Consider the following 26,864-nt stretch of genomic DNA (forward strand, 5'->3'; position numbering starts at 1 on the left):
GAGGGAAAAAAAACCCACCTTTTTCAGGAGAAAACCCATCCATGAGGCAAATACCCCTTTTCCAGAGGAAAACCCTCCTTGTGTGAGGAAGAAAATCAAAACTTTTTTGATAAAAATCCCTTTTTTTCCTGAGGTATCATTGCCTCCACAGGGTCCCGCGGTGCCGGGTTGCAGAGCCGGCCTTGCGCCCCGGGGTTTTAGAGCCTTGAGGGAAATACCCCTTATCCTGAGGGAAAAACCCCACCTTTTTCAGGAGAAAACCCATCCGTGAGGCAAATACCCCTTTTCCAGAAGAAAACCCTCCTTGTGTGAGGAAGAAAATCAAAACCTTTCTGATAAAAATCCCGTTTTTTCCTGAGGTAACATTGCCCTCACGAGGTGTCAGGTTTTAGAGCCTTGAGGGAAATACCCCTTATCCTGAGGGAAAAAACCCCGCCTTTTTCAGGAAAAAACCCATCCATGAGGGAAATACCCCTTTTCCAGAGGAAAACCCTCCTTGTGTGAGGAAGAAAATCAAAACCTTTTTGATAAAAATCCCTTTTTTTTCCTGAGGTAACATTGCCCCCACAGGGTCCCGCAGTGCCGGGTTGCAGAGCCGGCCTTGCGCCCCGGGGTTTTAGAGCCTTGAGGGAAATACCCCTTATCCTGAGGGAAAAACCCCACCTTTTTCAGGAAAAAAACCCATCCGTGAGGGAAATACCCCTTTTCCAGAGGAAAACCCTCCTTGTGTGAGGAAGAAAATCAAAACCTTTCTGATAAAAATCCCTTTTTTTTCCTGAGGTAACATTGCCCTCACGAGGTGTCAGGTTTTAGAGCCTTGAGGGAAATACCCCTTATCCTGAGGGAAAAACCCCACCTTTTTCAGGAAAAAACCCATCTGTGAGGCAAATACCCCTTTTCCAGAGGAAAACCCTCCTTGTGTGAGGAAGAAAATCAAAACCTTTTTGATAAAAATCCCGTTTTTTCCTGAGGTAACATTGCCCTCACGAGGTGTCAGGTTCTAGAGCCTTGAGGGAAATACCCCTTATCCTGAGGGAAAAAAACCCACCTTTTTCAGGAGAAAACCCATCCGTGAGGCAAATACCCCTTTTCCAGAGGAAAACCCTCCTTGTGTGAGGAAGAAAATCAAAACCTTTTTGATAAAAATCCCTTTTTTTCCTGAGGTAACATTGCCCCCACAAGGTTCGGCCTTGGTGCCGGGTTCTAGAGCCGGCCCGTTCAGCCCGCGGTGCCGGGTTCTAGAGCCAGCCCTCCCGGCCCCGTTGTGCCGGGTTCTAGACCCCGCCGGCCCAGCCCATCTCGTCCGCCAGCTCCTCCTCCGCCGGCGGCCGCAGCGGTTCCTCGTCGCTGTAGACGGCGGGCGCGGGCGGGGCGCGGCGCCGGGTCAGCAGGTCGGCGGCCGCGCTCTCCATCTCGTCCATCGTCATGTCGCACGCGTCCGCGATCTCGCGCTTGGCCACCGCCACGAACTTGGGGTCGCGGGCGAACAGCCCCAGCCCCTCCGAGATCAGCACCTGGGTTGAGGGGGGAGGCGCTGGCACCGGCACCGGAGGCGTGCCCGTGTGCCCCTTCCTTACTCACTGCCTCCACCCGGCTGCTGGCCAAACCATGAGGTGTCCCCAGTGTCCCCCCACTAATGGCCTCCCCCACGGCTGAGCCGTGTCACTCCATGTGCCCCCTACGTCCCCCCAACTCACGGCCTCCACCAGGCTGTCGGCCGAGCCTCGGGCCAGGGCATCGTGGGGCCCGCAGGGCCGCAGGCGCAGCGGCGCGGGGGGGAACCAGCGGTTGAGGGGGGGCAGGCTGCCCCCCGCCGCCGGAGCCCCCTCCACCAGGATGAGGGGCGCGTACAGAACGTGCCCGCGGGCCGGGGCCGCCCAGGCCTGCGAGGAGCCCCCCAAGCGCCAGGTCTCGGAGCTGCCGTAGCCCTGGGGGCGAGAGGGGGTCAGTGCGGGGGTGACGCTGTCAGAGTGTCCCCCCCCCCCTCGTCTGTCTGCTCCATCTCCAGCAGTACCTGCGGGCGGGCGGGGCCGGGCGGGCCCGAGGGGTTGTACGTGCCCGGGATGGGCTCGTCTTCGCAGCTACCCTGGCGTCGCAGGCACTGGATGGTGAAGGAGGGCTTCCGGCCTGGGGGGCAGCGGGCAGGGTCAGGCCCCGGCCAGGAACCCTCCGGGAAACCGAGCACGGTCACCCACCCTGGCCAGGGACCCTCTGGACTACCGGGGGGCACCAGGCAGGGTCACTTCCCCTGGCCAGGGCACCGGGCAGAGTCACCCCCAAGCCAGGGACCCTCTGGACTACCGGGGGGCACCAGGCAGGGTCACTTCCCCTGGCCAGGGCACCGGGCAGAGTCACCCCCAAGCCAGGGACCCTCTGGGATACCGGGGGGCACCGGGCAAGGTCACTTCCCCGGGTAGAGTCATCCCCTCAGCCAGGGACCCTCAGGGGCACCGGGCAGGAGCCCTCTGGGCAATCGGAGGGCACCGGGCAGAGTCACCACCGGCTTTAGGAACCTTCTGGGGCACCTGGGGGCACGGGAGGGGTCAGCCCCCCCTATCAGGGACCCTTCCGAGGCCACGGCGGGACACCACCCTCCCCATCGGGGCACCACGTAGGGTCATCTCCCCCCGCCATCAGCCCCAGGGACCTCCCCGGGCTACCGGGGAACCGTCCCGGGCTACGGCGGAGGGCTCGGTCAGCGCCGCCGGGTGCGATCACGGAGGGTCCCAATGGAGGTCCCGGCCCCTCCTTTGCCCCCCGGCCCCCTTTCCCGGCCCCGCCGTACCCGCGGGGGTGGGAGGCAGGAGCCGGCGCCGTTTCAGTTGCTGCCCCTCGCGAGCGCCGCTGCCGAGCGCGAAGTGCCGGGGGGGCAGCGGCAGCGACCCCCCCCGGGGCAGCTCCGCCGCCCAGCGCGGGGGTCCCGGTGCCCTGGGGGGAACAAGGCGGGTCAGTCGGGGCTGGGAACATTCCCTGGGACACCTCCCAGCGCGGGGCCAGGGGGTGACAGGATCACTCCCTCCTAGGACAGGTCCCTCCAGTGCTCCCTCCCCAGTTTACACGCCGGGGGTCCCGGCAGCCTGGCACTGGAACAGCGTCAGGGCAGACGGGACCCCCCTGCCCAGCTGCAGGGACCTCTCCAGATGGGGTTCTCCCCCAGAGACTCGGGGGTCGCGGTACCTGTCCCCCACCCAGCGGCGCCGGGGCGGTGCCGAGCTCTCCAGGTCCTCGTCGTGGCTGATGTCCCCCGGGTCCCCTCCCGGCTCCTCCACGTCCTCGGCGGGGGCTTCCTCGTCCTGGTCCCCCGCGTCGGAGCGCCGCCTGCACACAGGGCCATGGGCATCCCCCGTCCTCCCCGGGAACCCCCGCCCCGTGTCGGGGTGTCCCCAGCCCCCCCGTACCTGCCGTGGGAGGGGGGCGCGGGGTCCTCCCCTTCGGTGGGAGCGGGGCTGGGGACGGGGGGCGGCTCCGAGAGCAGGGGGGAGCCGGGGGCGGAGCCGTAGAGCGTCTCGGGGGCCTGCGGAGAGAGGCGGGTCGGTGAGCGCGGCCACGGCACAGGTGTAGACATTCGGTGTAGATTTTGGACAGGTGTGGCCGGTGGGCATGGCCACAGGACAGGTGTGGCCATTTGGTGTGGATTTTGGACAGCTGTGACCGGTGGGCGTGGCCGTGGGACAGGTCATTTGGTATGGATTTTGGACAGGTGTGGCCGGTGGGCGTGGCCGTGGGACAGGTCATTTGGTATGGATTTTGGACAGGTGTGGCCGGTGGGCGTGGCCGTGGGACAGGTCATTTGGTATGGATTTTGGACAGGTGTGGCCGGTGGGCGTGGCCGTGGGACAGGTCATTTGGTATGGATTTTGGACAGGTGTGGCCGGTGGGCATGGCCACAGGACAGGTGTGGCCATTTGGTGTGGCTTTGGGGCAGGTGTAGCCTGTGGGCATGGCCAGGGTGGGACAGGTGAGGCTGGTGGGTGTGACCAGTGGGCGTGGCCAATGGAAAGGTGTGGTCGGTGGGCGTGGCTCACTGCGTAGGTGAGTGGCTCCTCCGAAGGGGCATCCCCGCCCTCGTCCCCCTCCAGGTCACTCAGTGCCCGGCGCATCTCAGGGCCCAGCGCCTGCAGCGTCTGCAGCCCGGCCTGGGGGGACACAGGAGGGTCAGGGGGGTCACCTGGTGACACCTGGGACCCCCAGCCCCGCCCCGGGGGGGAGGGTCGCACCTGCAGCGCACACTCGTTGCTGGGTCCTGCACTGGCGCCCAGCATCCCCCGCTCCTTCCGCCGCCGGAACTTGCGGAAATAGTCCTGGATCAGGAAGGTGGCGTAGAACTTCCCGACGGTGACCTCCTCCTCTGGGGGGCACGGAGGGTCAGGGGGCAGCCAGGGGTCTGAGGGGACAGGGGAGGGGACACGGCCCTCACACACCCTCAGGCGGGGGGATGACCTCGTCCAGCAGCTTCGGCTTCGTCCTCTTCCAGATCTTCTTCACCACAGCCCGAAGCTCCTTGTTGGCCACATCCAGGTTCCCTGCAGGGAGGGGGGACACACAGCCATGACTGTCACCCCCTGCTGTCCCCTGCCCCCTCCAGACCCTCCCAGCTCCCCACCTTCCGTCTTGATCTTGAGGGAGGTGCGGACCAGAGCGAAGAGTGTCGCATTGAAGGTGACGGTCCCGTCCGAGTTGAGGGGCATGTTCATGGCCACCAGGCGCTGGGCACGAGACAAGAGGGGGGTGAATCGGGGTGGCTCCCCCAGGACCACCCCAAATCCCCCCAGGACCCTCCGCAGACCTTGCAGGCCACACGGTGTGGGCAGAGCTTCCCAAAGCCCAGCGGGGGCTGGATCCGGCGCAGCAGCGTCACCACGTCCAGGTGCTTGATGCGGCCCCTGGGGAGGGGGGACAGGAGGTCACGGGTGGTCCGGCCACCTGGCCTCCCCCCAGCTGAGGACAAGGGGACAGTTACACACTTGGCCGCGGGGTCATACTCGGACCACACGCGCTTGAACTCGTCCAGGTGGTGCGGGCCCAGGATGGACCAGTCGCGTGTCAGGTAATCAAAGTTGTCCATGATCACAGCCACGAACAGGTTGATGATCTGGGGGGGGTCAAGGTGGGGGTCAGGATGCCCATAGGGGTCCTGAGAGGTGTGGGGCAGTGCTGGGGCTGTGGGGCAGGGCCATGGGGCAGGTTCTGTGTCTCACCAGGAAGGCGCAGAGCATGAAGAAGCTGATGAAATAGGCGATGGCGAAGTTGCTGCCACAGGTGAACTCTTCCCCCGGGCCCGCGTCCGACTCGGGGTCGCAGCGCTTGCCTGGCAGGCTGGCCAGCATGATCTCCTGCCACGCCTCCCCCGTGGCACACCTGCACCCCACAGGACACACCTGCACCCCTGGGGCACACCTGTACCCCTGGGGCAGATCTGTAACCCCCTTAAGGATTCACTGAGAGGAAGCTCCGAAGTCCCATGAGAAGCCCAGAGCCCCTGAGCCCACCAGAGCCCCCCCAGGCCCCCGTTCCCACCTGAAGAGCAGCAGCACGGCCTGGGGGAAGGTCTGGAAGTTGTTGTTGCGGTTGATCTGGGTCCCGTCCTGCAATGCCACCTTCCCAAAGGTCTGGGGGATACAGAGGGGGCCTGGGTGGCCGGGGGCTTACAGGAGACCACCCCCCACATCCCTCACGTCCCCCCAGGACCCCTCACCTCCTCCAGGCCCCTCACCTGCATCCCAATGACGGCGTAGATGAAGAAGATCATGGCAATGAGCAGAGCGACGTAGGGCAGGGCCTGGGGACAGAGCGGGGGTGAGGGGGTGCTGGGGGGTCCCCCCTCCATGTCCCCTTTCCCCTGTGTCCCCCACCATGTCCCCCACATCCCACCTGGAAGGACTTGACGAAGGTCCAGAGCAGGGTGCGGATGCCCTCGCCCTTGGAGAGCAGCTTCACCAACCGCATCACGCGGAAGAGCCGGAAGAAGGTGATGGAGATGCGGGAACTGTCCTCCGAGCTCTACGGGGAGGGGGGTCAGGGGCATCCCAAAACCCCTGCACAGCCCCCCCAAAAATCCTCCAGCTGGGAATACCTCCCCGTACCTCACCAACGTGCCCCCCGTTCTGTGACAGGCAGATGGGACGATGGAGATGGAGATGATGGAGATGAAAATGATGAAGATGATGGAGATGGAAATGATGGACATGATGGAGACAGACAGATGGACATGAGGACATGGACGGAGGGAAACCCAGACATCCAGGACTGCCCCAAAACACCAGCCTCCCCTGAGCCAGGGGACAAGGAGGGCGACTCACGTTGACCTCGGTGACAGCGATGTCCACCACGCTGCCCACCACGATGAGGGCATCGAAGGTGTTCCAGGCATCGCAGAAGTAATGCTGGGGTGGGGGGGGGGAGGTGGTGAGGACCCCCTGTCCTGTGACCCCCACCTTGTGACAGCCCCCTCCCTTGTGTGACCCCCCACGCTGCGACACTCCTCCGGCGTACCCGGGGTTTGAAAGCGATGATCTTGAGCACCATCTCCACGGTGAAGAGCCCCGTGAACACCATGTTGAGCAGGTCCATCACGTAGTTGAAGGGCTTGGACTGCTCGTAGTGCTGGGGGGGGACACGGGGGTCTGGCACTGTCCCCTCTGTGACCCTCTGTCCCCCCAGGTGTCCCCCCCCACCTGCACGGCCAGGGCGATGGTGTTGAGCAGGATGAGGACGAACATGATGTACTCGAAGGCGGTGGAGTTGACCATGGCCCACACGCGGTACTGGGTGCGGTTCTTGGGGATGTAACGGCGCAGCGGCTGCGCCTTCAGCGCGTACTCCACACACTGCCGCTGCGGGGACAGGGGACGGTGTGGGGACAGCGTGAGGACAGCGTGGGGACACGGCCACCCCACTGCCACCCCACACACTGCCGCTGCGGGGACAGGGGACAGCGTGGGGACAGCGTGGGGACACAGTGACCCCACTGCCACCCCACACACTGCCGCTGCGGGGACGGGACAGCGTGAGGACACAGCCACCCCACTGCCACCCCACACACTGCCGCTGCGGGGACGGGGGACAGTGTGGGGACAGCGTGGGGACACAGCGACCCCATTGCCACCCCACACACTGCCGCTGCAGGGACGGGACAGCGTGGGGACAGCGTGGGGACACAGTGACCCCACTGCCACCCCACACACTGCCACTGCGGGGACAGGGGACAGTGTGGGGACAGCGTGAGGACACAGCGACCCCATTGCCACCCCACACACTGCCGCTGCAGGGACAGGGGACAGTGTGGGGACAGCGTGGGGACACAGCGACCCCATTGCCACCCCACACACTGCCGCTGCAGGGACAAGGAGGCAGTGTGGGTACAGCGTGGGGACACAGCGACCCCATTGCCACCCCGCACACTGCCGCTGCGGGGACAAGGAGGCAGTGTGGGGACAGTGTGGGGACACAGTGACGCCACTGCCACCCCACACACTGCTGCTGCGGGGACAGGGGACAGCGTGGGGACAGCGTGGGGACACGGCCACCCCACTGCCACCCCACACACTGCCGCTGCGGGGACAGGGGACAGCGTGGGGACAGCGTGGGGACACGGCCACCCCACTGCCACCCCACACACTGCCGGTGCAGGGACAGGGGACAGCGTGGGGACAGCGTGGGGACACAGCGACCCCACTGCCACCCCACACACTGCCACTGCGGGGACAGGGGACAGTGTGGGGACAGCGTGAGGACAGCGTGGGGACACGGCCACCCCACTGCCACCCCACACACTGCCGCTGCGGGGACGGGACAGCGTGGGGACACAGCCACCCCACTGCCACCCCACTGCCACCCCACACACTGCCGCTGCGGGGACAGGGGACAGCGTGGGGATAGCGTGGGGACACAGCCACCCCACTGCCACCCCACACACTGTCACTGCAGTGACAAGGAGGCAGCGTGGGGACAGCGTGGGGACACATCCACCCCACTGCCACCCCACACACTGCCGCTGCGGGGACAGGGAACAGCGTGGGGACAGCGTGGGGACACAGCCACCCCATTGCCACCCCACACACTGCCGCTGCGGGGACAAGGAGGCAGTGTGGGGACAGCGTGGGGACACAGTGACCCCACTGCCACCCCACACACTGCCGCTGCAGGGACAGGGGATAGTGTGGGGACAGCGTGGGGACACAGTGACCCCATTGCCACCCCACACACTGCCGCTGCAGGGACAGGGGATAGTGTGGGGACACATCCACCCTACTGCCATCCCACTGCCACCCCATGCACTGCTGCTGCGGGGACACGGGGACAGCACGGGGACACTGCAGGGACATGGCCACCCCACTGCCACACACTGCTGCTTGAGGGGACAGCAAAGGGCAAAGGGACACTGCAGGGACACTACAGGGACATGGCCACCCTGCTTCCTCTCCAGACACCGCCTGCAGGGACACCCTGCTGGCACGGGGACACCATGGGGACACCGCCACGCCACTGCCCCATGCACTCTGCTGCTGTGGGAACGTGGGGATGGCACGGGGACATGGGACTCTGCAGGGCCATGGGGACAGCACAGAGCCAAAGGGACACCTCAGGGCCATGGCCAGCGGGACCCCACACCTGGTTCTTGTCGAGCTCGCAGTTGCGGTACTCGCTCTCGCCCTGCGCGCGGAAGGTGATGATGACGAAGCCCACGAAGATGTTCATCATGAAGAAGGCGATGACGATGATGTAGACGATGAAGAAGATGGAGATCTCCACGCGGTAGTTGTAGATGGGCCCCTGGTTCTCGGCGTTGGCATCGATGGCCTTGTACAGCAGCCTGAGGGGGGACACGGTGATGGGGGTGTCCCCACGGGGGGTGGCAGTGCCCCCGTGCCCACCCCCAGGGACTCACGCGGGCCACCCCTCGAAGGTGGACACGGTGAACAGGGCCATCATCCCCGCCAGGACATTGTCGAAGTTGAAGTCGCTGTTGAGCCAGAGGCGCTCCCGGACCGACGGGTGGGACACGTCCCCGTCCTTGTACACCAGGAATGTCCCCCTGGGACAGGGACATGGGGACAGCAAGGGTGAGACACCCCCCTGGACACTGCCACCACCGACGGGTGGGACACGTCCCCATCCTTGTACACCAGGAACGTCCCCCTGGGATGAGGACACAGGGACAGCAAGGGTGAGACACCCCCCTGGACACTGCCACCACCGACGGGTGGGACACGTCCCCGTCCTTGTACACCAGGAACGTCCCCCTGGGATGAGGACACAGGGACAGCAAGAGACATCCCCCTGGACACTGCCACTGATGGGGGGGCCACAGGGAGAGCAACAGCGGGACCCCATGGGGACACAGGGACACCACAGGGTCACAGGGACAGCAGTGGGGAGACCCAATGGGACACTGCCACCAGCAGAGGGTGGACCATCATGGGGACACCGGTGGGGTGGGTGAGGGTCAGGATTTGAGGCGCAGGGCTCAGTTTGGGGTGTGGAGTCATTTTTGGGGGTGACGCTCACTTGCACTCTCCCGGCGTGTGCTTGGCCTCGTCAGTGCAGCTGTAGAACTTGCCCTGGGGAAATCGGGGGGTCAGGGGGACCCTCAGCCCCCTGAGGGGGTGGGGACCTCTCCGGGGGGGGAGGGGGGTTGGGGACCCCTCAGAGGGGGGGTGGGGACCCGCGTGGTCACCTTGAAGAGCTGCACCCCAATGCAGGCGAACATGAACTGCAGCAGCGTGGTGACAATCATGATGTTCCCGATGGTGCGGATGGCCACGAACACGCACTGCACCACGTGCTGGGGACAGGGACCGCGGTGTCACCAGGGCAGGGGGACAGCGACAGGGACAGCAGTGTCGCCAGGGCAGGGGGACAGGGGGGACACCACATTGTGGGGACAGGGACAGCGGTGTCACCGGGGCAGGGGTGTCACCGGGGCAGGGGGACAGCGACAGGGACAGCAGTGTCACCAGGGCAGGGGGACAGGGGGACACCACATTGTGGGGACAGGGACAGCGGTGTCACCGGGGCAGGTGGACAAGTGACGCACTGAGGCCACTGCGTGCTGCGGACACCTGTGACACCGCTACCTTGGGACACAGGGACAATGGGGACCCCTGTGCCATCAGCAGCATTGCATGCTGGGGTCCCAGTGCTCCCAGTCCCACCAGTACAGAGTCCCAGACTCCAGCCTGCCATGGCTACTGCTGGGAGGATGCCACTTCCAGTGCTCCCAGTCCATCCCAGTGCTCCCAGCACTCCCAGTGCCTCCCAGTTGCCCACCTTGAGGCCCTTGGCCCGGTTGATGGCTCGCAGAGGCCGCAGGACACGCAGAACCCGCAGGATCTTCACCACCGAGATGGCGCTGGAGCTGCCAAGGGACACACCAGTGCTCCCAGTAATGCCCCCAGTGCTCCCAGTAACACCTCCTGTGCCCCCCCAGTAACGCCCTCAGTGCCTCCAGCAGCACTTCACTGTTTTCCAGGGTCCCCAGCAATGTCCCCAGTGCCCCCAGTGAGGTTCCTTGTATCCTCCCAGTGCCACCAGTGTTGAGCCTGGCCCCTCCCAGTGCCCCCCAGCGGCATTCCCAGTGCTCCCAGTTGCCCCCAGCTCACTGCATGCCAAAGGAGATGAGGGAGACGCCGACCACCAGCACGTCCAGGAGGTTGAACCAGTTGCGGAGGAAGGAGCCTTTGTGCAGGAATCCGCCGAACACCGTCATCTGTGGGGGAACGTGAGCCCCGATGTGGGGACCCCCTGTCCCTGGGGGCACCCCAAAACCCGGGAACCCCCTCCCAAAACCCTGGGAACCACCCCTGCCAAAATCCTGTGAACCCCCAAAAACCCTGGGGACACCCCAAACCCCAGGAACCCCCCCACCCCCAAACCCTGGGAACACCCAAAAACCATGGGAACCCCCTCCCAAAACCCTGGGGAACCCTCCCAGACCCTGGGAACACCGTCCCAAAACCCTGGGGAACACCCCCAAACCCCGGGAGCCTCCAAACACTGGGGAATTCCCCCAGACCCCAGGAAACCACTGCCAAAACCCTGGGAACCCCTTCCCAAAACCCTGGGTAGCCCCAAAACCCCCAGGAACTCCCTGAAACCCTGGGGAACCCCCAAAAACCATGGGAACTCCCAAAAACCATGGGAACCCCCCCACCCCAAACCCCAGAGACGTCCCCCGTACCTTGAGCAGGATCTCCACGGTGAAGATGGAGGTGAAGGCGTAGTCAAAGTAGCCCAGGATCTGGGGGGTGGGGTGGGGAGGGGGGAACGGGGTGACCCCAACCCCTCTCAAACCCCCCGACACCCCCAACCTCCTGGACCCCCCAAACACCCCCAGATTCCCCCTCAAGCCCTCCTTGCCCTTCCCAGCCCCCTCATTTCTGACCCCAAATCCGGGCAAGCGGATCCCACATGGGGTGAATTCCCCCACGTCCCTCCCAGTGCCCCCAGTCCCTCCCAGTTTGCCCAGTGCGCCCAGTAGCCCACGTGGTTGCGGGGCGAGTGGGCGCGCACGGGGTCCTCTGCGGCCAGGGAGATGCTGCTGAGGATGATGAAGACAAGGATGAGGTTGGTGAAGATGTGGTGGTTGATCAGGGCGTGGCACTTCACCCGCAGCCTGCACCAGGCACACGTCAGCTCCCAGTGCTCCCAGTGCTCCCAGTCCCCAGTGGTCCCAGTCCCCCCAGTCTGTGTCTCTAGTCCCAGTGTTCCCAGTGCTCCCAGCCCCTCCAGGCCTCCAGTCAGTGCCAGTGTTCCCAGGACCCCCAGTTCCCCATTCCCAGTGTTTCCAGTGCTCCCAGCCCCTCCAGGCCTCCAGTCAGTGCCAGTGTTCCCAGGACCCCCAGTTCCCCATTCCCAGTGTTCCCAGTGCTCACAGCCCTCCAGTCCCAGTGCTCCCAGTGCTTCCAGTTTGTGTCCCCAGTCCCTCCATGTCTGCTGTATCCCAAGTCCCCCATTGTTCTCAGGGCCTCAAGCACCGGTGCTCCCAGTGCTCCCAGTGCTCCCAATGCTCCCAGTGCTCCCAATGCTCCCAGTGCTCCCAGTGCTCCCAGTGCCACTCACGGGTTGGTGCTGCTCAACACGAAGAAGGCGCTGCCCTCGGGGATCGGGGTCACCTTGGGCTTGGGGGCTTCCTCCAGGGACTCCAGCCGGGCCCTCCCCAGGCTGTCACGCTCCCCCCCGGCCTCCTCGTCACCTGCAAGGTACCCCATGTCCGGCCACTGTCACATCCCCTCCTCCAGGGACCCCATGTCCGGCCACTGTCACATCCCCCTCTCCAGGGACACCGTGCCCAGCCACTGTCACCTCCCCTCCTCCAGGGACCCCGTGCCCAGCCACTGTCACATCCCCTCCTCCAGGGACCCCGTGCCCAGCCACTGTCACATCCCCTCCTCCAGGGACCCCATGTCCGGCCACTGTCACATCCCCTCCTCCAGGGACCCCGTGCCCAGCCACTGTCACATCCCCCTCTCCAGGGACCCCGTGTCCGGCCACTGTCACCTCCCCTCCTCCAGGGACCCCGTGCCCAGCCACTGTCACACACCAGGGACCCCCGTGTCCGGCCACTGTCACATCCCCTCCTCCAGGGACCCCGTGCCCAGCCACTGTCACATCCCCTCCCTCCAGGGACCCCATGTCCGGCCACTGTCACATCCCCTCCTCCAGGGACCCCGTGCCCAGCCACTGTCACATCCCCTCCTCCAGGGACCCCGTGCCCAGCCACTGTCACATCCCCTCCTCCAGGGACGCCGTGCCCAGCCACTGTCACCTCCCCTCCTCCAGGGACCCCGTGCCCAGCCACTGTCACATCCCCTCCTCCAGGGACCCCGTGCCCAGCCACTGTCACCTCCCCTCCTCCAGGGACCCCGTGCCCAGCCACTGTCACATCCCCTCCTCCAGGGACCCCATGTCCGGCCACTGTCACATCCCCCTCTCCAGGGACCCCGTGCCCAGCCACTGTCACATCCCCCTCTCCAGGGACCCCGTGCCCAGCCACTGTCACACACCAGGGACCCCCGTGTCCGGCCACTGTCACCCCCGTCAGGGTCCCTGTGTCCAGGCACTGTCACCTCCCCAGGGACCCCCACCCCAGGCACTGCCACACCTCTGCAGGGAGCCCCAAGTTCAAGGACTGTCACCCCGCCAGGGACCCTCCATGTCACCCCGCTCTGGGAACCCCCACCCCAGGCACTGCCATCCCCCTCCAGGGACCCCACCTCATGTCACTGTCACCTCCCCCGCGACCCTGATGTTCAAGGACTGTCACACCCCCCCTTCCAGGGACCCACACATCAGGGCACTGCCACCCCCCAATGTCCCCAGTGCCCAGGCAGGTGACACTCACCTTCCTCCACCCCTTCCTCCTCCTCCTCCTCCTCTTCCTCCTGCTGCTGATCCCCCTCAACCTGGGGACCAGGAAGGGTGAGGGCTGTGCACACTTTGGGGGGAGGGAGGGACCCCCCCAGGACCCCCCGGTCACGGTCACCTCCCCGAGACCCCCTCACCTTCACAGCCACGTCCTGGCTCTCCGTCCCCGCTTCCGCCTCCCCGGCCTTGTCCCTGGGTTGGGAGAAAAGGGGCGCTCAGACAGGGGGTCCCGGGGGTCGAGCACCCCCCAGGGGGCCCAGGGGATGGATGCCCCCCCCAAATCACCCCCAAAAGCGCCCCAGGCGTCCGGGCTCACTTTTTGTCCCGCCCCGAGTTGATGTTGTCACCGTCCGCCAGGTTGTCCACGGCGATGGCCAAGAAGACATTGAGGAGGATGTCTGAGGGGAGGGAAGGGCTCACCAGTGCTCCCAGTATCCTCCCAGTATCCTCCCAGTGCCCTCACTCCCCCCTTCACATTCCAAGCCTCTCTCTGTCCCACCGCAGCTCATCAGTTACCCTGTGCTCCATTCCCAGTTCTGCAGCTCCCTGCTCCCAGTCCCTTTGGTGCTCACAGTGCTCCCAGTGCCCCCAGTGCTCCCAGTCCCTCCCAGTACCCCCAGTCCCTCCCAGTGCTCCCAGTCCCCCCAGTGCCCCCAGTGCTCCCAGTGCTCCCAGTGCTCTTGGTCCCTCCCAGTACCCCCAGTGCTCCCAGTCCCTCCCAGTGCTCCCAGTCCCCGCAATGCCCCCAGTGGCCCAAGTGCTCCCAGTCCCTCCCAGTGCTCCCAGTCCCCGCAATGCCCCCAGTGGCCCAAGTGCTCCCAGTCCCTCCCAGTGCTCCCAGTCCCCGCAATGCCCCCAGTGGCCCAAGTGCTCCCAGTCCCTCCCAGTGCTCCCAGTCCCTCCCAGTGCTCCCAGTCCCTCCCAGTGCTCCCAGTCCCTCCCAGTCCCTCCCAGTACCCACAGTGCTCCCAGTGCCTCCCAGTGCTCCCAGTCCCCACAATGCCCCCAGTGCCCCCAGTGCTCCCAGTCCCTCCCAGTGCTCTCGGTCCCTCCCAGTACCCCCAGTGCTCCCAGTCCCTCCCAGTGCCCAGCCTGCCCACGCACAGTTCCCGCAGATGAAGAGGATGACGAAGTAGACACAGACGAGCATCCCGGGGAACACGGGGCCGCCGTAGGCCATGATCCCATCGTACATCACCGCATTCCAATCCTCCCCCGTCAGGATCTGGGCGAGTTGGGGGTCCCCAAACACCAGGGGCACCCCAAAACCTCAGTGCCACCCCCAACCAGTGCTCCCAGTACACCGCTGCCTCCCAGTTCTGAGTGCACGGCATCACCCCGGAGTGGCTATAGGGTGGTGATGGGATGGTTTGAGGGGGGCTCATGGGTTTTGGGGTCTCCCCACAGGTTTAAGGGACCCATGAGATTCAAGGTCCCTCACTGGTGTTGGGATCTCTCACAGCTTTTAGGGTGTCCCATGGGTTTGGACGTCTCCCACAGATTCTGGGGTTCCCCATAGTTTTGGGGTCTCCTCATAGCTTTAGGGTCCCCTTGTGCATTTTGGGGTCTCCCCACAACTTTCAGAGCCTCCTTTGGGGTTTCAGGGATGCCCTGCAGGCTTTGGGGTCTCCCTGAGGTCCCCCCCAGGTTTTGGGGTACCTGGAACACGGTGAGCAGGGCCTGTGGGAAGGTGTCGAAGGTGCTGCGCTTGGTCTGGGTCTCGTCGAAGCTGAAGCGGCCCCCGAAGAGCTGCATGCCCAGGAGCGCGAAGATGATGATGAAGAGGAAGAGCAGCAGCAGCAGGGAGGCGATGGATTTCATGGAGTTCAGCAGGGACCCCACCAGGTTGCTCAGCGACGCCCAGTGCCTGCGGGACACGGGGGTTACTGGGAGCACTGGGAAGGGCTGGATGGACGGTGCAGAGCCAAAACCCGGTGGAGCTGGCCCACAGCTTGCTCAGCAATGCCCAGGGACTGGGGTTACTGGGAGCACTGGGAAGGGCTGGATGGACGGTGCAGAGCCAAAACCCGGTGGAGCTGGCCCACAGCTTGCTCAGCAATGCCCAGGGACTGGGGTTACTGGGAGCACTGGGAAGGGCTGGATGGATGGTGCAGAGCCAAAACCCGGTGGAGCTGGCCCACAGCTTGCTCAGCAATGCCCAGGGACTGGGGTTACTGGGAGCACTGGGAAGGGCTGGATGGACGGTGCAGAGCCAAAACCCGGTGGAGCTGGCCCACAGCTTGCTCAGCAATGCCCAGGGACTGGGGTTACTGGGAGCACTGGGAAGGGCTGGATGGACGGTGCAGAGCCAAAACCCGGTGGAGCTGGCCCACAGCTTGCTCAGCAATGCCCAGGGACTGGGGTTACTGGGAGCACTGGGAAGGGCTGGATGGACGGTGCAGAGCCAAAACCCGGTGGAGCTGGCCCACAGCTTGCTCAGCAATGCCCAGGGACTGGGGTTACTGGGAGCACTGGGAAGGGCTGGATGGACGGTGCAGAGCCAAAACCCGGTGGAGCTGGCCCACAGCTTGCTCAGCAATGCCCAGGGACTGGGGTTACTGGGAGCACTGGGAAGGGCTGGATGGACGGTGCAGAGCCAAAACCCGGTGGAGCTGGCCCACAGCTTGCTCAGCAATGCCCAGGGACTGGGGTTACTGGGAGCACTGGGAAGGGCTGGATGGACGGTGCAGAGCCAAAACCCGGTGGAGCTGGCCCACAGCTTGCTCAGCAATGCCCAGGGACTGGGGTTACTGGGAGCACTGGGAAGGGGCCAGCGCAGAGCCAACACCCCATGGTGGAGGGTGTTGCAGCATTGGGGTGCCACCAATTTGGGAGATCATGGCATTAGGACATCGCTGGCTTGGGACATCGGTGATTTGGGACATTGCAGGGCTGGGACATTGTGGTGTGGGGGCATTGGGGTGTGGGGGCACTGGGGTGTCAGGGCACTGGGGTGTCAGGGCACTGGAGAGCCACAGTGTTTGGGTGTCCTGTTGGTGTGGTACTGGGGTGTCAGGACATGGCAGTTTCCCCATGTTGGGGTGTTGTGGTGTTGTGGTGCTGGTGTGTCCCAGCTTTGGGGCATTGGGGTGGCAGGACATTGTGGTGTCGTGGTGTTGGGGTGTCCTGGTGTTGGGGCATTGGGGTGTCAGGACATTGTGGTGTCATGGTGTTGGGGTGTCCTGGTTTTGGGGCATTGGGGTGTCCCAGCATTAGAGTGTCCCGGTGTTGGGGTGTCCCAGTGTTGGAGAGTCCTGGTGTTGTGGCACTGGGGTGTCCCAGTGTTGGAGTATCATGGTGTTGGGGTGTCCCAGTGTTGGGGAATCCCAGTTTTGTGGCACTGGGGTGTCCCAGTGTTCGAGTGTCCTGGTGCTGGGGTGTCCCAGTGTTGGGGTATCCTATTGTCAGGGCACTGTGGTGTTCCAGTGTCGGGGTGTCCCACTGCTGTGGCACTGGGGTGTCCTGGTGTCGGGTGTCCCTGAGTTGGGGTGTCCCGGTGTCGGGGTGTCCCGCTGCTGTGGCACTGGGGTGTCCCAGTGTCGGGTGTCCCGGTATCGGGTGTCCCGGTGTCGGGGTGTCCCAGTGCTGTGGCACTGGGGTGTCCCGGTGTCGGGGTGTCCCAGTGCTGTGGCACTGGGGTGTCCCGGTGTTGGGTGTCCCGGTGTCGGGGTGTCCCGGTGTCGGGGTGTCCCGCTGCTGTGGCACTGCGGTGTCACGCCACGGCGCTGTCCCTCACCGGGTGACCTTGAAGACGCGCAGCAGGCGCACGCAGCGCAGCACGGAGATGCCGAGCGGCTCCATGGCCCCGCGCTCCACCAGCGCGGTCTCCAGCACGCCGCCGCACACCACGAAGCAGTCGAAGCGGTTGAAGAAGCTGGCGAAGTAGCACGAGGGGCCCAGCGCGTAGAGCTTCAGCACCATCTCGGCGGCGAACAGCGACAGCAGCGCCTTGTTCGCGTACGCTGAGGGGGACACCGGGGGGACGCACCCGAGTCACCGCCCGGGGAGGGCGGTGGGGAAACACCGAGAGCGGGACGGACCCCCCGAGCTCTGGGGGTGACGGGGAGCACCGCGGGATGTCAGGGGGGTGTTGTTTGGGGGGCACTGGGAGGTGTAGGGGTACCTGAGGGTTTGGGGTGCCCTGGAGGGTGTTGGAGGATACCGAGGGGTGTGGGAGGTGTCGGGGGTACCGGAGGGTTTGGGGGGCTCTGGGGGGTGTTTGGGCTACAGGGGGATTTGAGAGGCACTGGGGGGTGTTGGGGGGCACTGGGGGATGTCCGGGGGTACCGGAGGGTTTGGGGGGCTCTGGGGGATGTCGGGACTACTGGGGGGTTTGGGAGGCACTGAGGGGTTTGAGAGACACTGGGAGGTGTTGGGCGGCACTGAGGGCTGTTGGGGGGCACTGGAGGATGTCCGGGGCTACCGGGGGGTGCCGGGGGCCGTACCCTGTGTCTCGGTGAGCCAGGGCGGCTGCCCGTGGTGCTCGGAGGCGATGGTCAGCGTGTTGAGGAACACGAGCAGCAGCACGGTCCAGTAGAAGGACACGGATTTCACGGCCGCGCGGCAGCGCCGGCGCCACAGGCGGTTCAGGCGGCGCAGGCGGCGACTGGGGGGCAGCGGGGGGGTTTGGGGGACAGAAGGGAGGCCGGAGGGTGACAGAGACATCCCCCGCGTCACACGGGAGGAGGGGAAGGGTGTTTGGGTTTGGGGGGGAAATGAGGGGTCACGCAGAATCAGAAGAGACCTCCGAGATCACCGAGTCCAAGGCAGCCCTGACACCTCACCTAAACCAGGGCACCCAGCGCCACACCCAGGCTTTTTTGAACTCATCTTTCCGTAAAAAAACTTTTCCTAATATCCCACCCATATTTCCCTTGGGGCAGGGTGGATTTGGGGGTAGGGAGGGACCAGGTGAGGGGGGGAATTTGGGGCGTTTTGGAAAAAGTGGATGAATTCGGGGTACAGGGTGATGGGAGGGGGTGGAGGATGTAGGAGCAGCGGGATTTTGGGGACAGAGGGGAGGTGGGGGGGTGACAGAGTCCCTGTCAGGTGGGACGGGTTGAGAGGCTTTAGGGGGGCCCCACTGCGGCCCTCCCCCCATTTTTCCACACCCCCCATTCTTCTCCTCACTCACCAGAATTTTGTCTTTGTAATTTTGCCCCTGGGGAGAGAAAAGCAGAGTTACCCCAAAATTTGGGGATTCTGGGGGAGTCCCTTGGCCATAGGGGGATATCCGGGGGGGCTTTATAGGGGTGCTGGGGTCAGATTTGGTTGGAGGGGGCTTAGAGGATCCCTGGTTGAGGTACCTGGGGGTGATCATAGGGGTGCTGGGGTCGGTTTTGGGGTCCTGGAGGGAGTATGGAGGATCCATGGGGCTATGGAGGGGTCTCAGAGGGCTTTGAGGTGCTGTGGGGGTCAGTTCTGGGGTCTCGGGGGCATCTGGGGGTGGGGTCGCTCAGGCTATGGGTGGTTTTGGGGGGACATGGGGGGGCTATGCAAGGGTCCCAAATTGTCCTGAGGCACCGTAGGTGTCGGGTTTGGGGTCCCGGGGATCTGTGGGGTGTCGCAGGGATCCGGGGCGTGCCCCTGGGGCTGTGGGGGGATCCCGAGGGCCCCGGCAGGGTCGGGGGTGGCAGGGTCGGGGTCCCGTGTCCCCCGGGGCTCACAGGCAGCGGTCGCAGGCGGTCGGCGGCGCCTCCTCCTCCCCCACGGTCTCCGTGTTGACCGAGGTGGTCTCGCTGCCCGGGAGGCTGGCTGGGGTGGGGGCACAGGTCAGCCCGGGGGGGCTTGGGGTGCCCGGCCCCGGGGCATCTGGGGTGACTGGGGTCAGAGAATTTGGGGTGCTCAGTCCAGGGAATTCAGGGTGTCCGGGTCTGTGTTCAGGGAATCTGGGTGTGCCCAGGTCTAAAGAATTTGGGGTGTCTGGATTCCAGGAATTTGGGGTACCCAGTCCAGGGAATTCAGGGTGTCCGGGTCTGTGTTCAGGGAATCTGGGTGTGCCCAGGTCTGAAGAATTTGGGGTGTCTGGATTCCGGGAATTTGGGGTGCCCAGTCCAGGGAATTCAGGGTGTCCGGGTCTGTGTTCAGGGAATCTGGGTGTGCCCAGGTCTGAAGAATTTGGGGTGTCTGGATTCCGGGAATTTGGGGTGCCCAGTCCAGGGAATTCAGGGTGTCCAGGTCTGTGTTCAGGGAATCTGGGTGTGCCCAGGTCTGAAGAATTTGGGGTGTCTGGATTCCGGGAATTTGGGGTACCCAGTCCAGGGAATTCAGGGTGTCCGAGTCTGTGTTCAGGGAATCTGGGTGTGCCCAGGTCTGAAGAATTTGGGGTGTCTGGATTCCGGGAATTTGGGGTACCCAGTCCAGGGAATTCAGGGTGTCCGAGTCTGGGTTCAGGGAATGTGGGGTGCCCAGGTCTGGGACATTTTGGGGTACCCAGGTTCAGAGAATTTTGGGTATCTGGGTTCAGAGAATTTGGGGTGCCCCGGTCTGGGACACTTTGGGGTACCCGGGTTCAGGGAATTTGAGGGGTCTGAGTTCAGGGAATTTGGAGTGCTTGGGTTCAGGGGATCTGGGTGTGCCCAGGTCTGGAGAATTTGGGCTGTCTGGGTTCAGAGAATTTGGGTTGCCCTGGTCTGGGACATTTCGGGGTACCTGGATTCAGGGAATTTGGGGGGTCTGAGTTCAGGGAATTTGGTGTGCTTGGATTCAGGGGATCTGGGTGTGCCAGATTTGGGTTCAGGGAATTTGGGGTACCCAGGTCTGGGGCATTTAAGGGTGCCCAGCCCAGGGGATATGGGATGTCTGGGTTCAGGGAATTTGGGGTGCCCAGGTCTGGGGGATTTGGGGGGCCCCGGGAGTACCGTGGGTGTCAGTGGAGTGACTCGTGTGGCGCAGCCACTTCAGCCGCGGCTTCCGCTTCCCCATCAGGTCCTCAGCTGTCAGACCTGTGGGCAAGAAGGATCACAGAGGTTTGGGGGGGCTCGAGATTTTGGGGGACTCCCGTAACTGCCCCCCAGCCCCACTCACGGTGCTTCTCATGCTCCCCCTCTTCCTCATCACCCTCCAGCTCGGCCTGGGTGATCCAGTCCATGTAGCCCCGCAGATCCTCCTCCAGCTGCTGCTTCTCCCGCAGCTTCTGGAAGTCCCCACGGGCCTTGGCCTTCTCTCGCTCCTTGGAGAATTCTCTGGGGAGGGGGCACAGGTGTGACCCCCAAACACGCCAAGGACACGGCTTGTGCCCCACTGCTGACCCTCGGCCCCGCTGGTGGCTCCTCACCCGCTCAGCACCCCCAGCACCAGGTTGAGGACGAAGAAGGAGCCGAAGATGACGAGGCTGACGAAGTAAATCCAGGGCAGCTCGTGGCCCATGGCGTCCTGCATCTGTGGGGGGAGATTTGGGGTGATGGGGTCCCCCCCAAATCCCTCCTCAGGTGAGGCCAGTTTGAGTTTGGGTCTCTGCTCTGGTCCTGGGGTGGTTTGGGGAGGGTTTGTGGGATCAGGAATGTGTGTGAGAATTTTGGGGGGCTCAAGGTGGGTGTGAGGACTTGGGGAGCTCAGTGATTTGTGTGAGGATTCTGGGGGGATCAGGAAGGGGTTGTGAGGATTTTGGGGGATCTTAGGGATGTGTGTGAGGATCTGGGGGGCTCATGGGTATGTGTGAGGATCCTGGGGCATCAGGAAGGGGTTGTGAGGATTTTGGGGGATCTTAGGGATGTGTGTGAGGATTTGGGGGGCTCATGGGTATGTGTGAGGATCCTGGGGGGCTCAGGAAGGGGTTGTGGGGATTTTGGGCGATCTTAGGGATGTGTGTGAGGATTTGGGGGGCTCATGGGTATGTGTGAGGATCCTGGGGGTCTCAGGAAGGGGTTGTGAGGATTTTGGGGGATCTTAGGGATGTGTGTGAGGATTTGGGGGGCTCATGGGTATGTGTGAGGATCCTGGGGGGCTCAGGAAGGGGTTGTGAGGATTTTGGGGGATCTTAGGGATGTGTGTGAGGATTTGGGAAGCTCATGGGTATGTGTGAGGATCCTGGGGGGCTCAGGAAGGGGTTGTGAGGATTTTGGGGGATCTTAGGGATGTGTGTGAGGATTTGGGGGGCTCATGGGTATGTGTGAGGATCCTGGGGGGCTCAGGAAGGGGTTGTGAGGATTTTGGGGGATCTTAGGGATGTGTGTGAGGATTTGGGGGGCTCATGGGTATGTGTGAGGATTCTGGGGGGCTCAGGAAGGGGTTGTGAGGATTTTGGGGGATCTTAGGGATGTGTGTGAGGATTTGGGGGGCTCATGGGTATGTGTGAGGATTCTGGGGCATCAGGAAGGGGTTGTGAGGATTTTGAGGGGCTCAGGGAGGGGTTATGAGGATTTGGGGGGCTCGGGGGGCTCACCCAGTAGAGCACATCAGTCCAGCCCTCCATGGTGATGCACTGGAACACGGTGAGCATGGCGAAGAAGAAGTTGTCGAAGTTGGTGATGCCGCCGTTGGGGCCCTCCCAGCGGCCGCGGCACTCGGTGTTGTTCTGCAGGCAGGCGCGGCCATGCCCGGAGAAGGCGCAGGGAGAGGGGTCATCCTCGGACTCCAGGTCTGGGGACAGGCGACAGTGGGCCCTGGTGACAGCTCCCGGCGGGGCGCTGCCTCTCACTGCCCTCACTCAGCTCCTGCCCCCACTGACGGCTCCTGCCCCGTGGGTAACTCTTGTCCCCGCTCAAAATTCCTGTCCCCGTTCAAAATTCCTGTCCCCAAGCTTCTCTTTCACATGCACAAACTCAGCTGCTGTCCCCACTCTTGTCTCTCCTGGCTACTCACACCCCTGGCGTTGCAGGGGCTCAGGGGTGTGCTGGGACCCCCAGAACCCTGCTGGGCTGTCCTGGGGGGTGCTCAGGGAGTTTAGGGGGGTCTCAGTGTGTTAAGGAACCCCAGAACCCTGCTGGGCTGTCCTGGGGGGTGCTCAGGGAGTTTAGGGGGGTCTCAGTGTGTTAAGGAACCCCAGAACCCTGCTGGGCTGTCCTGGGGGGTGCTCAGGGAGTTTAGGGGGGTCTCAGTGTGTTATGGAACCCCAGAACCCTGCTGGGCTGTCCTGGGGGGTGCTCAGGGAGTTTAGGGGGGTCTCAGTGTGTTAAGGAACCCCAGAACCCTGCTGGGCTGTCCTGGGGGGTGCTCAGGGAGTTTAGGGGGGTCTCAGTGTGTTATGGAACCCCAGAACCCTGCTGGGCTGTCCTGGGGGGTGCTCAGGGAGTTTAGGGGGGTCTCAGTGTGTTAAGGAACCCCAGAACCCTGCTGGGCTGTCCTGGGGGGTGCTCAGGGAGTTTAGGGGGGTCTCAGTGTGTTATGGAACCCCAGAACCCTGCTGGGCTGTCCTGGGGGGTGCTCAGGGAGTTTAGGGGGGTCTCAGTGTGTTACGGAACCCCAGAACCCTGCTGGGCTGTCCTGGGGGGTGCTCAGGGAGTTTAGGGGGGTCTCAGTGTGTTAAGGACCCCCAGAACCCTGCTGGGCTGTCCTGGGGGGTGCTCAGGGAGTTTAGGGGGGTCTCAGTGTGTTATGGAACCCCAGAACCCTGCTGGGCTGTCCTGGGGGGTGCTCAGGGAGTTTAGGGGGGTCTCAGTGTGTTACGGAACCCCAGAACCCTGCTGGGCTGTCCTGGGGGGTGCTCAGGGAGTTTAGGGGGGTCTCAGTGTGTTAAGGACCCCCAGAACCCTGCTGGGCTGTCCTGGGGGATCCTCAGTGCTGCAGGGGGAGGGTCTCAGGAGTTTTAGGGGGGGTCTCAGTGTGGGTGTCCCTGGGGGATCCCGGTCCCTGGGCTGGGGCATGTGGGAGCACTGAGGGACTCCTGGGGTGTCCCAGAGCTGGGGGGGACCCACGGGGTGACCCCCCCTGTGCCTACCAGAGCCGATGAAGAAGCAGGTCTTGTGCATGCGGCCGATGAAGAGCTCGAGGCCGATGATGGCATAGATGATGATGACGAAGAGCACGAGCAGCGCGATGTGCAGCAGCGGCACCATCGCCTTCATGATGGAGTTGAGCACGATGTGGAGGCCTGGGGAGGGGCACGGGGGGAGGTTGGCAGGAGGCTGGGGGGCACCCCAAACTCCCCCCCGTTTTCCCCGGGGTCTCACTGGGGACGCCGGAGACGAGGCGCAGCGGGCGCAGCACGCGGAAGGCGCGCAGGGCCTTGACGTCGAAGCCGCCCGGCTTCCCGCTCATGTGGTGGGCATCGCCCGGCTTGTGGGACACCTGCTCCAGGATCACGCTGAACAGCCTGGGGGGACATCGGGGGGTCACACAGCTCTGTCCCCCCCTCGCCCAGCTGTCCCTGTCCCCGGAGAGCCCCTCACCCCACGATGACGATGACGAAGTCCAGCAGGTTCCAGCCGTTGCGGATGTAGGCGCTGGGGTGCAGCACCAGCCCGTAGGCGATGATCTTCAGGAACGTCTCCACCGTGAAGATGATGAGGAACACGTACTCCACCTGCTCCTGGGGGGGCATGGTGGGCGGGGGTCAGCACCCCCTGCTCCAGGGGCACACGGGGTCACCCAGTGTCCCCTTCCCCTTTCGGGGACCCGCCCTCCCCTGACAGCCTGACCCCTTTCTCCAGGAGGGCATTTCAGGACACCTCCATCCCCTCACTGCTCACAGTGTCCCCTTCCCCGGGGATCAGGGACATCTGAGGATGCTCACTGATCCCTCCACCCCTTCCAGCACCCCCTGGGGACATTTGGGGCTCCCCTTCCCAGCACCCCCTTCTCCTGAGGAATGAGACAGGGATATTTGTCCCTTTTTGGGGACAAGAGACAGGGACCCTTGGGAACCCCCTTGCATCCCCTTCCTTTTGGGGACAAGGACACTCGGGAACCCTCTCAGCCCCTCACACCTCCCACCTTCCCCTGGGTAAAAGGGACAGGAGCACTTTGGGACCTCCCCTGACCCTTCCTTTGCTCATGGACAAGGGACAGGGACATTTGGGGACACCCCTGACACCACCCCTTCCTTTGGGGGTCAAGGGACAGAGCTATTTGGGGTGTCCTGCCCCAGCGTCTCCTCCCTCGGGGTGACAAGGGACATTTGGGCCCCCTCCAGCCCCCTCCCAGTGTCCCCTTTGTGGGTGACTGGGGCAGCTCAGCCGGGATTAGGTCCCCCCGGCCCCCCCGGCGCCGGCAAAGCGGATTAAGGCAGCGGCACAGGCGTGTGCCAGGGGACACGTGTGACACAGGGACCCCCCCCCCGGGTCCCCACAGCCCCTGCCACCCCACGGTGCTGCCCTCTGGCACCTCCCCAGGGTGTCACCCCCACCCCCTGCCCAGTCCAGGGTGGGGTGAACCCCCCCTTTCCCAGCGCTCTCCCAGCAGCCAGCTGGGACCAGTAAAGGCCCCACAGGCACTGCCAGGGTGAGGGGCGCCCCCCGTTCCTGGGGGGGTCTGGGGGTGCTCACCAGGTTGTGGTTGGAGGTGTTGGAGTCGTCCTCGGGGAAGGGGATGTAGACCCCCAGGGCCACGCAGTTGGCAAAGATGGTGGCGAGGATGAGGATGTCGAAGGGCCTGGGGGGACGTGAGGGGCACCAGCTGTGGGGGGGTCCCCAAAGCACTCAAACCCCTGAGCCCCCCACTCACTTCCACTCCACGATTGGCAGCCCCCAGAACCCCAAACCCCCTGAGCCCCCCACTCACTTCCACTCCACGATTGGCAGCCCCCAGACCCCCAAACCCCCTGAGCCCCCCACTCACTGCCACTCCACGATTGGCAGCCCCCAGACCCCCAAACCCCCTGAGCCCCCCCTCACTTCCACTCCACGATTGGCAGCCCCCAGACCCCCAAACCCTCTGAGCCCCCCACTCACTTCCACTCCACGATTGGCAGCCCCCAGACCCCCTAAACCCCCTGAGCCCCCCACTCACTTCCACTCCACGATTGGCAGCCCCCAGACCCCCAAGCCCCCTGAGCCCCCCTCACTTCCACTCCACGATTGGCAGCCCCCAAACCCCCTGAGCCCCCCACTCACTTTCACTCCACGATTGGCAGCCCCCAAACCTCCTGAGCCCCCCACTCACTGCCACTCCACGATTGGCAGCCCCCAGACCCCCAAGCCCCCCGAGCCCCCCACTCACTGCCACTCCACGATTGGCAGCCCCCAGACCCCCAAACCCTCTGAGCCCCCCACTCACTTCCACTCCACGATTGGCAGCCCCCAGACCCCCAAACCCCCTGAGCCCCCCACTCACTTCCACTCCACGATTGGCAGCCCCCAGACCCCCTAAATCCCCTGAGCCCCCCACTCACTTCGACTCCACGATTGGCAGCCCCCAGAACCCCTAAACCCCCTGAGCCCCCCTCACTTCCACTCCACGATTGGCAGCCCCCAGACCCCCAAACCCCCCGAGCCCCCCTCACTTCCACTCCACGATTGGCAGCCCCCAGACCCCCCAAGCCCCCTGAGCCCCCCTCACTTCCACTCCACGATTGGCAGCCCCCAGACCCCCTAAACCCCCTGAGCCCCCCACTCACTTCCACTCCACGATTGGCAGCCCCCAGACCCCCAAACCCCCTGAGCCTCCCACTCACTTCCACTCCACGATTGGCAGCCCCCAGACCCCCAAGCCCCCCGAGCCCCCCTCACTTCCACTCCACGATTGGCAGCCCCCAGACCCCCAAACCCCCTGAGCCCCACTCACTTCCACTCCACGATTGGCAGCCCCCAGACCCCCAAGCCCCCCGAGCCCCCCTCACTTCCACTCCACGATTGGCAGCCCCCAGACCCCCAAACCCTCTGAGCCCCCCACTCACTTCCACTCCACGATTGGCAGCCCCCAGACCCCCAAGCCCCCCGAGCCCCCCTCACTTCCACTCCACGATTGGCAGCCCCCAGACCCCCAAACCCCCCGAGCCCCCCTCACTTCCACTCCACGATGCTGATGGCCGCCCGGCGGATGGGGTTGTTGAGGCGGAGGCAGAAGAGGGCGCGGGGGGAGCGATGGACGCCCCCGGTGCCCCCCTGGGCCTTGTGCTTGGGGTGGGGGGGGCGGCGCTGCCGCTGCCCCGGGGGGGTCCCCACGCCCGCCGCCCCCCCGGGGCCATCGCCGGACCCCCAGCCCAGGGGCTGCCCCATGGCCTCGGCCAAGGGGGACAGATCTCTGGGGGGCCCTGCGGAGGGGAACGGCTGGTCAACGACAGGGAAGGACACCCCCAAACCTTTCCGGACCCCCCCAAACCCTCTAACCCCGGGACCTCCCCAACCACGCCCGAACACCCCAATCCCACAGAGCAGGAACCCCTCCGAGTCCTTCTGGCACCCCCAAACTCCTCCTGTCCCCTCCGAATTCCTCCCGGACCCCCTCAAATCTTCCTGAACAGCCCCCCAAAACTCCGTCCAGCCCTGGGACCACTTGGACACAGAGTGACCACCCCAGAACAGCCCCTTCCCATTGGGGGTGCCCCCAACCCCTCCTGGACCCCCAACCCTGCAAACCCCTCCCACCCTGGGACCCCCAGACCCGCAGTGACCCCCGACCCA

At 64.4% G+C, this 26,864-nt stretch overlaps 1 protein-coding gene across 1 annotated transcript; it reads right to left on the reverse strand.

The window, feature by feature from the left end:
- Window positions 1–423: 423 nt before the first annotated feature.
- Window positions 424–26,498, reverse strand: LOC137466495 (voltage-dependent L-type calcium channel subunit alpha-1F-like). The gene is made up of 46 exons (XM_068178222.1): window positions 26,248–26,498; window positions 24,789–24,894; window positions 23,694–23,833; window positions 23,475–23,617; window positions 23,243–23,395; window positions 21,749–21,945; window positions 20,642–20,745; window positions 20,392–20,549; window positions 20,226–20,309; window positions 19,032–19,119; window positions 18,500–18,526; window positions 17,811–17,971; window positions 17,102–17,327; window positions 15,025–15,232; window positions 14,470–14,590; window positions 13,682–13,763; window positions 13,503–13,557; window positions 13,343–13,403; window positions 12,061–12,193; window positions 11,485–11,614; window positions 11,180–11,239; window positions 10,602–10,708; window positions 10,270–10,357; window positions 9,677–9,784; window positions 9,508–9,560; window positions 8,888–9,034; window positions 8,611–8,812; window positions 6,675–6,833; window positions 6,493–6,603; window positions 6,300–6,383; window positions 6,084–6,104; window positions 5,872–6,000; window positions 5,714–5,779; window positions 5,518–5,609; window positions 5,199–5,358; window positions 4,965–5,092; window positions 4,787–4,883; window positions 4,604–4,706; window positions 4,422–4,523; window positions 4,218–4,348; window positions 3,979–4,136; window positions 3,178–3,645; window positions 2,786–2,928; window positions 2,015–2,127; window positions 1,698–1,928; window positions 424–1,514 (listed from the first exon to the last, which is right to left on the reverse strand). The coding sequence occupies exons 1-46, from the start codon at window positions 26,457–26,459 to the stop codon at window positions 1,275–1,277; spliced, it is 6,090 nt and encodes a 2,029-aa protein (XP_068034323.1). The 5' UTR covers window positions 26,460–26,498; the 3' UTR covers window positions 424–1,274.
- Window positions 26,499–26,864: the final 366 nt, after the last annotated feature.

The sequence above is a fragment of the Anomalospiza imberbis genome, unplaced genomic scaffold (assembly GCF_031753505.1).
Source record: "Anomalospiza imberbis isolate Cuckoo-Finch-1a 21T00152 unplaced genomic scaffold, ASM3175350v1 scaffold_231, whole genome shotgun sequence".
Taxonomy (NCBI): domain Eukaryota; kingdom Metazoa; phylum Chordata; class Aves; order Passeriformes; family Viduidae; genus Anomalospiza; species Anomalospiza imberbis.

What these genes read in the sequence shown, in the direction of transcription:
- LOC137466495 (XM_068178222.1), bottom strand. Translation starts at nt 26,459, where the DNA reads ATGGGGCAGCCCCTGGGCTGGGGGTCCGGCGATGGCCCCGGGGGGGCG. An exon ending in CGCGTCTTCAAGGTCACCCG is followed by an intron (nt 15,233 to 17,101) that starts GTGAGGGACAGC and finishes CGTGTCCCGCAG; the next exon opens with GCACTGGGCGTCGCTGAGCA. An exon ending in ACGCCGTCATTGGGATGCAG is followed by an intron (nt 5,610 to 5,713) that starts GTGAGGGGCCTG and finishes TGTATCCCCCAG; the next exon opens with ACCTTTGGGAAGGTGGCATT.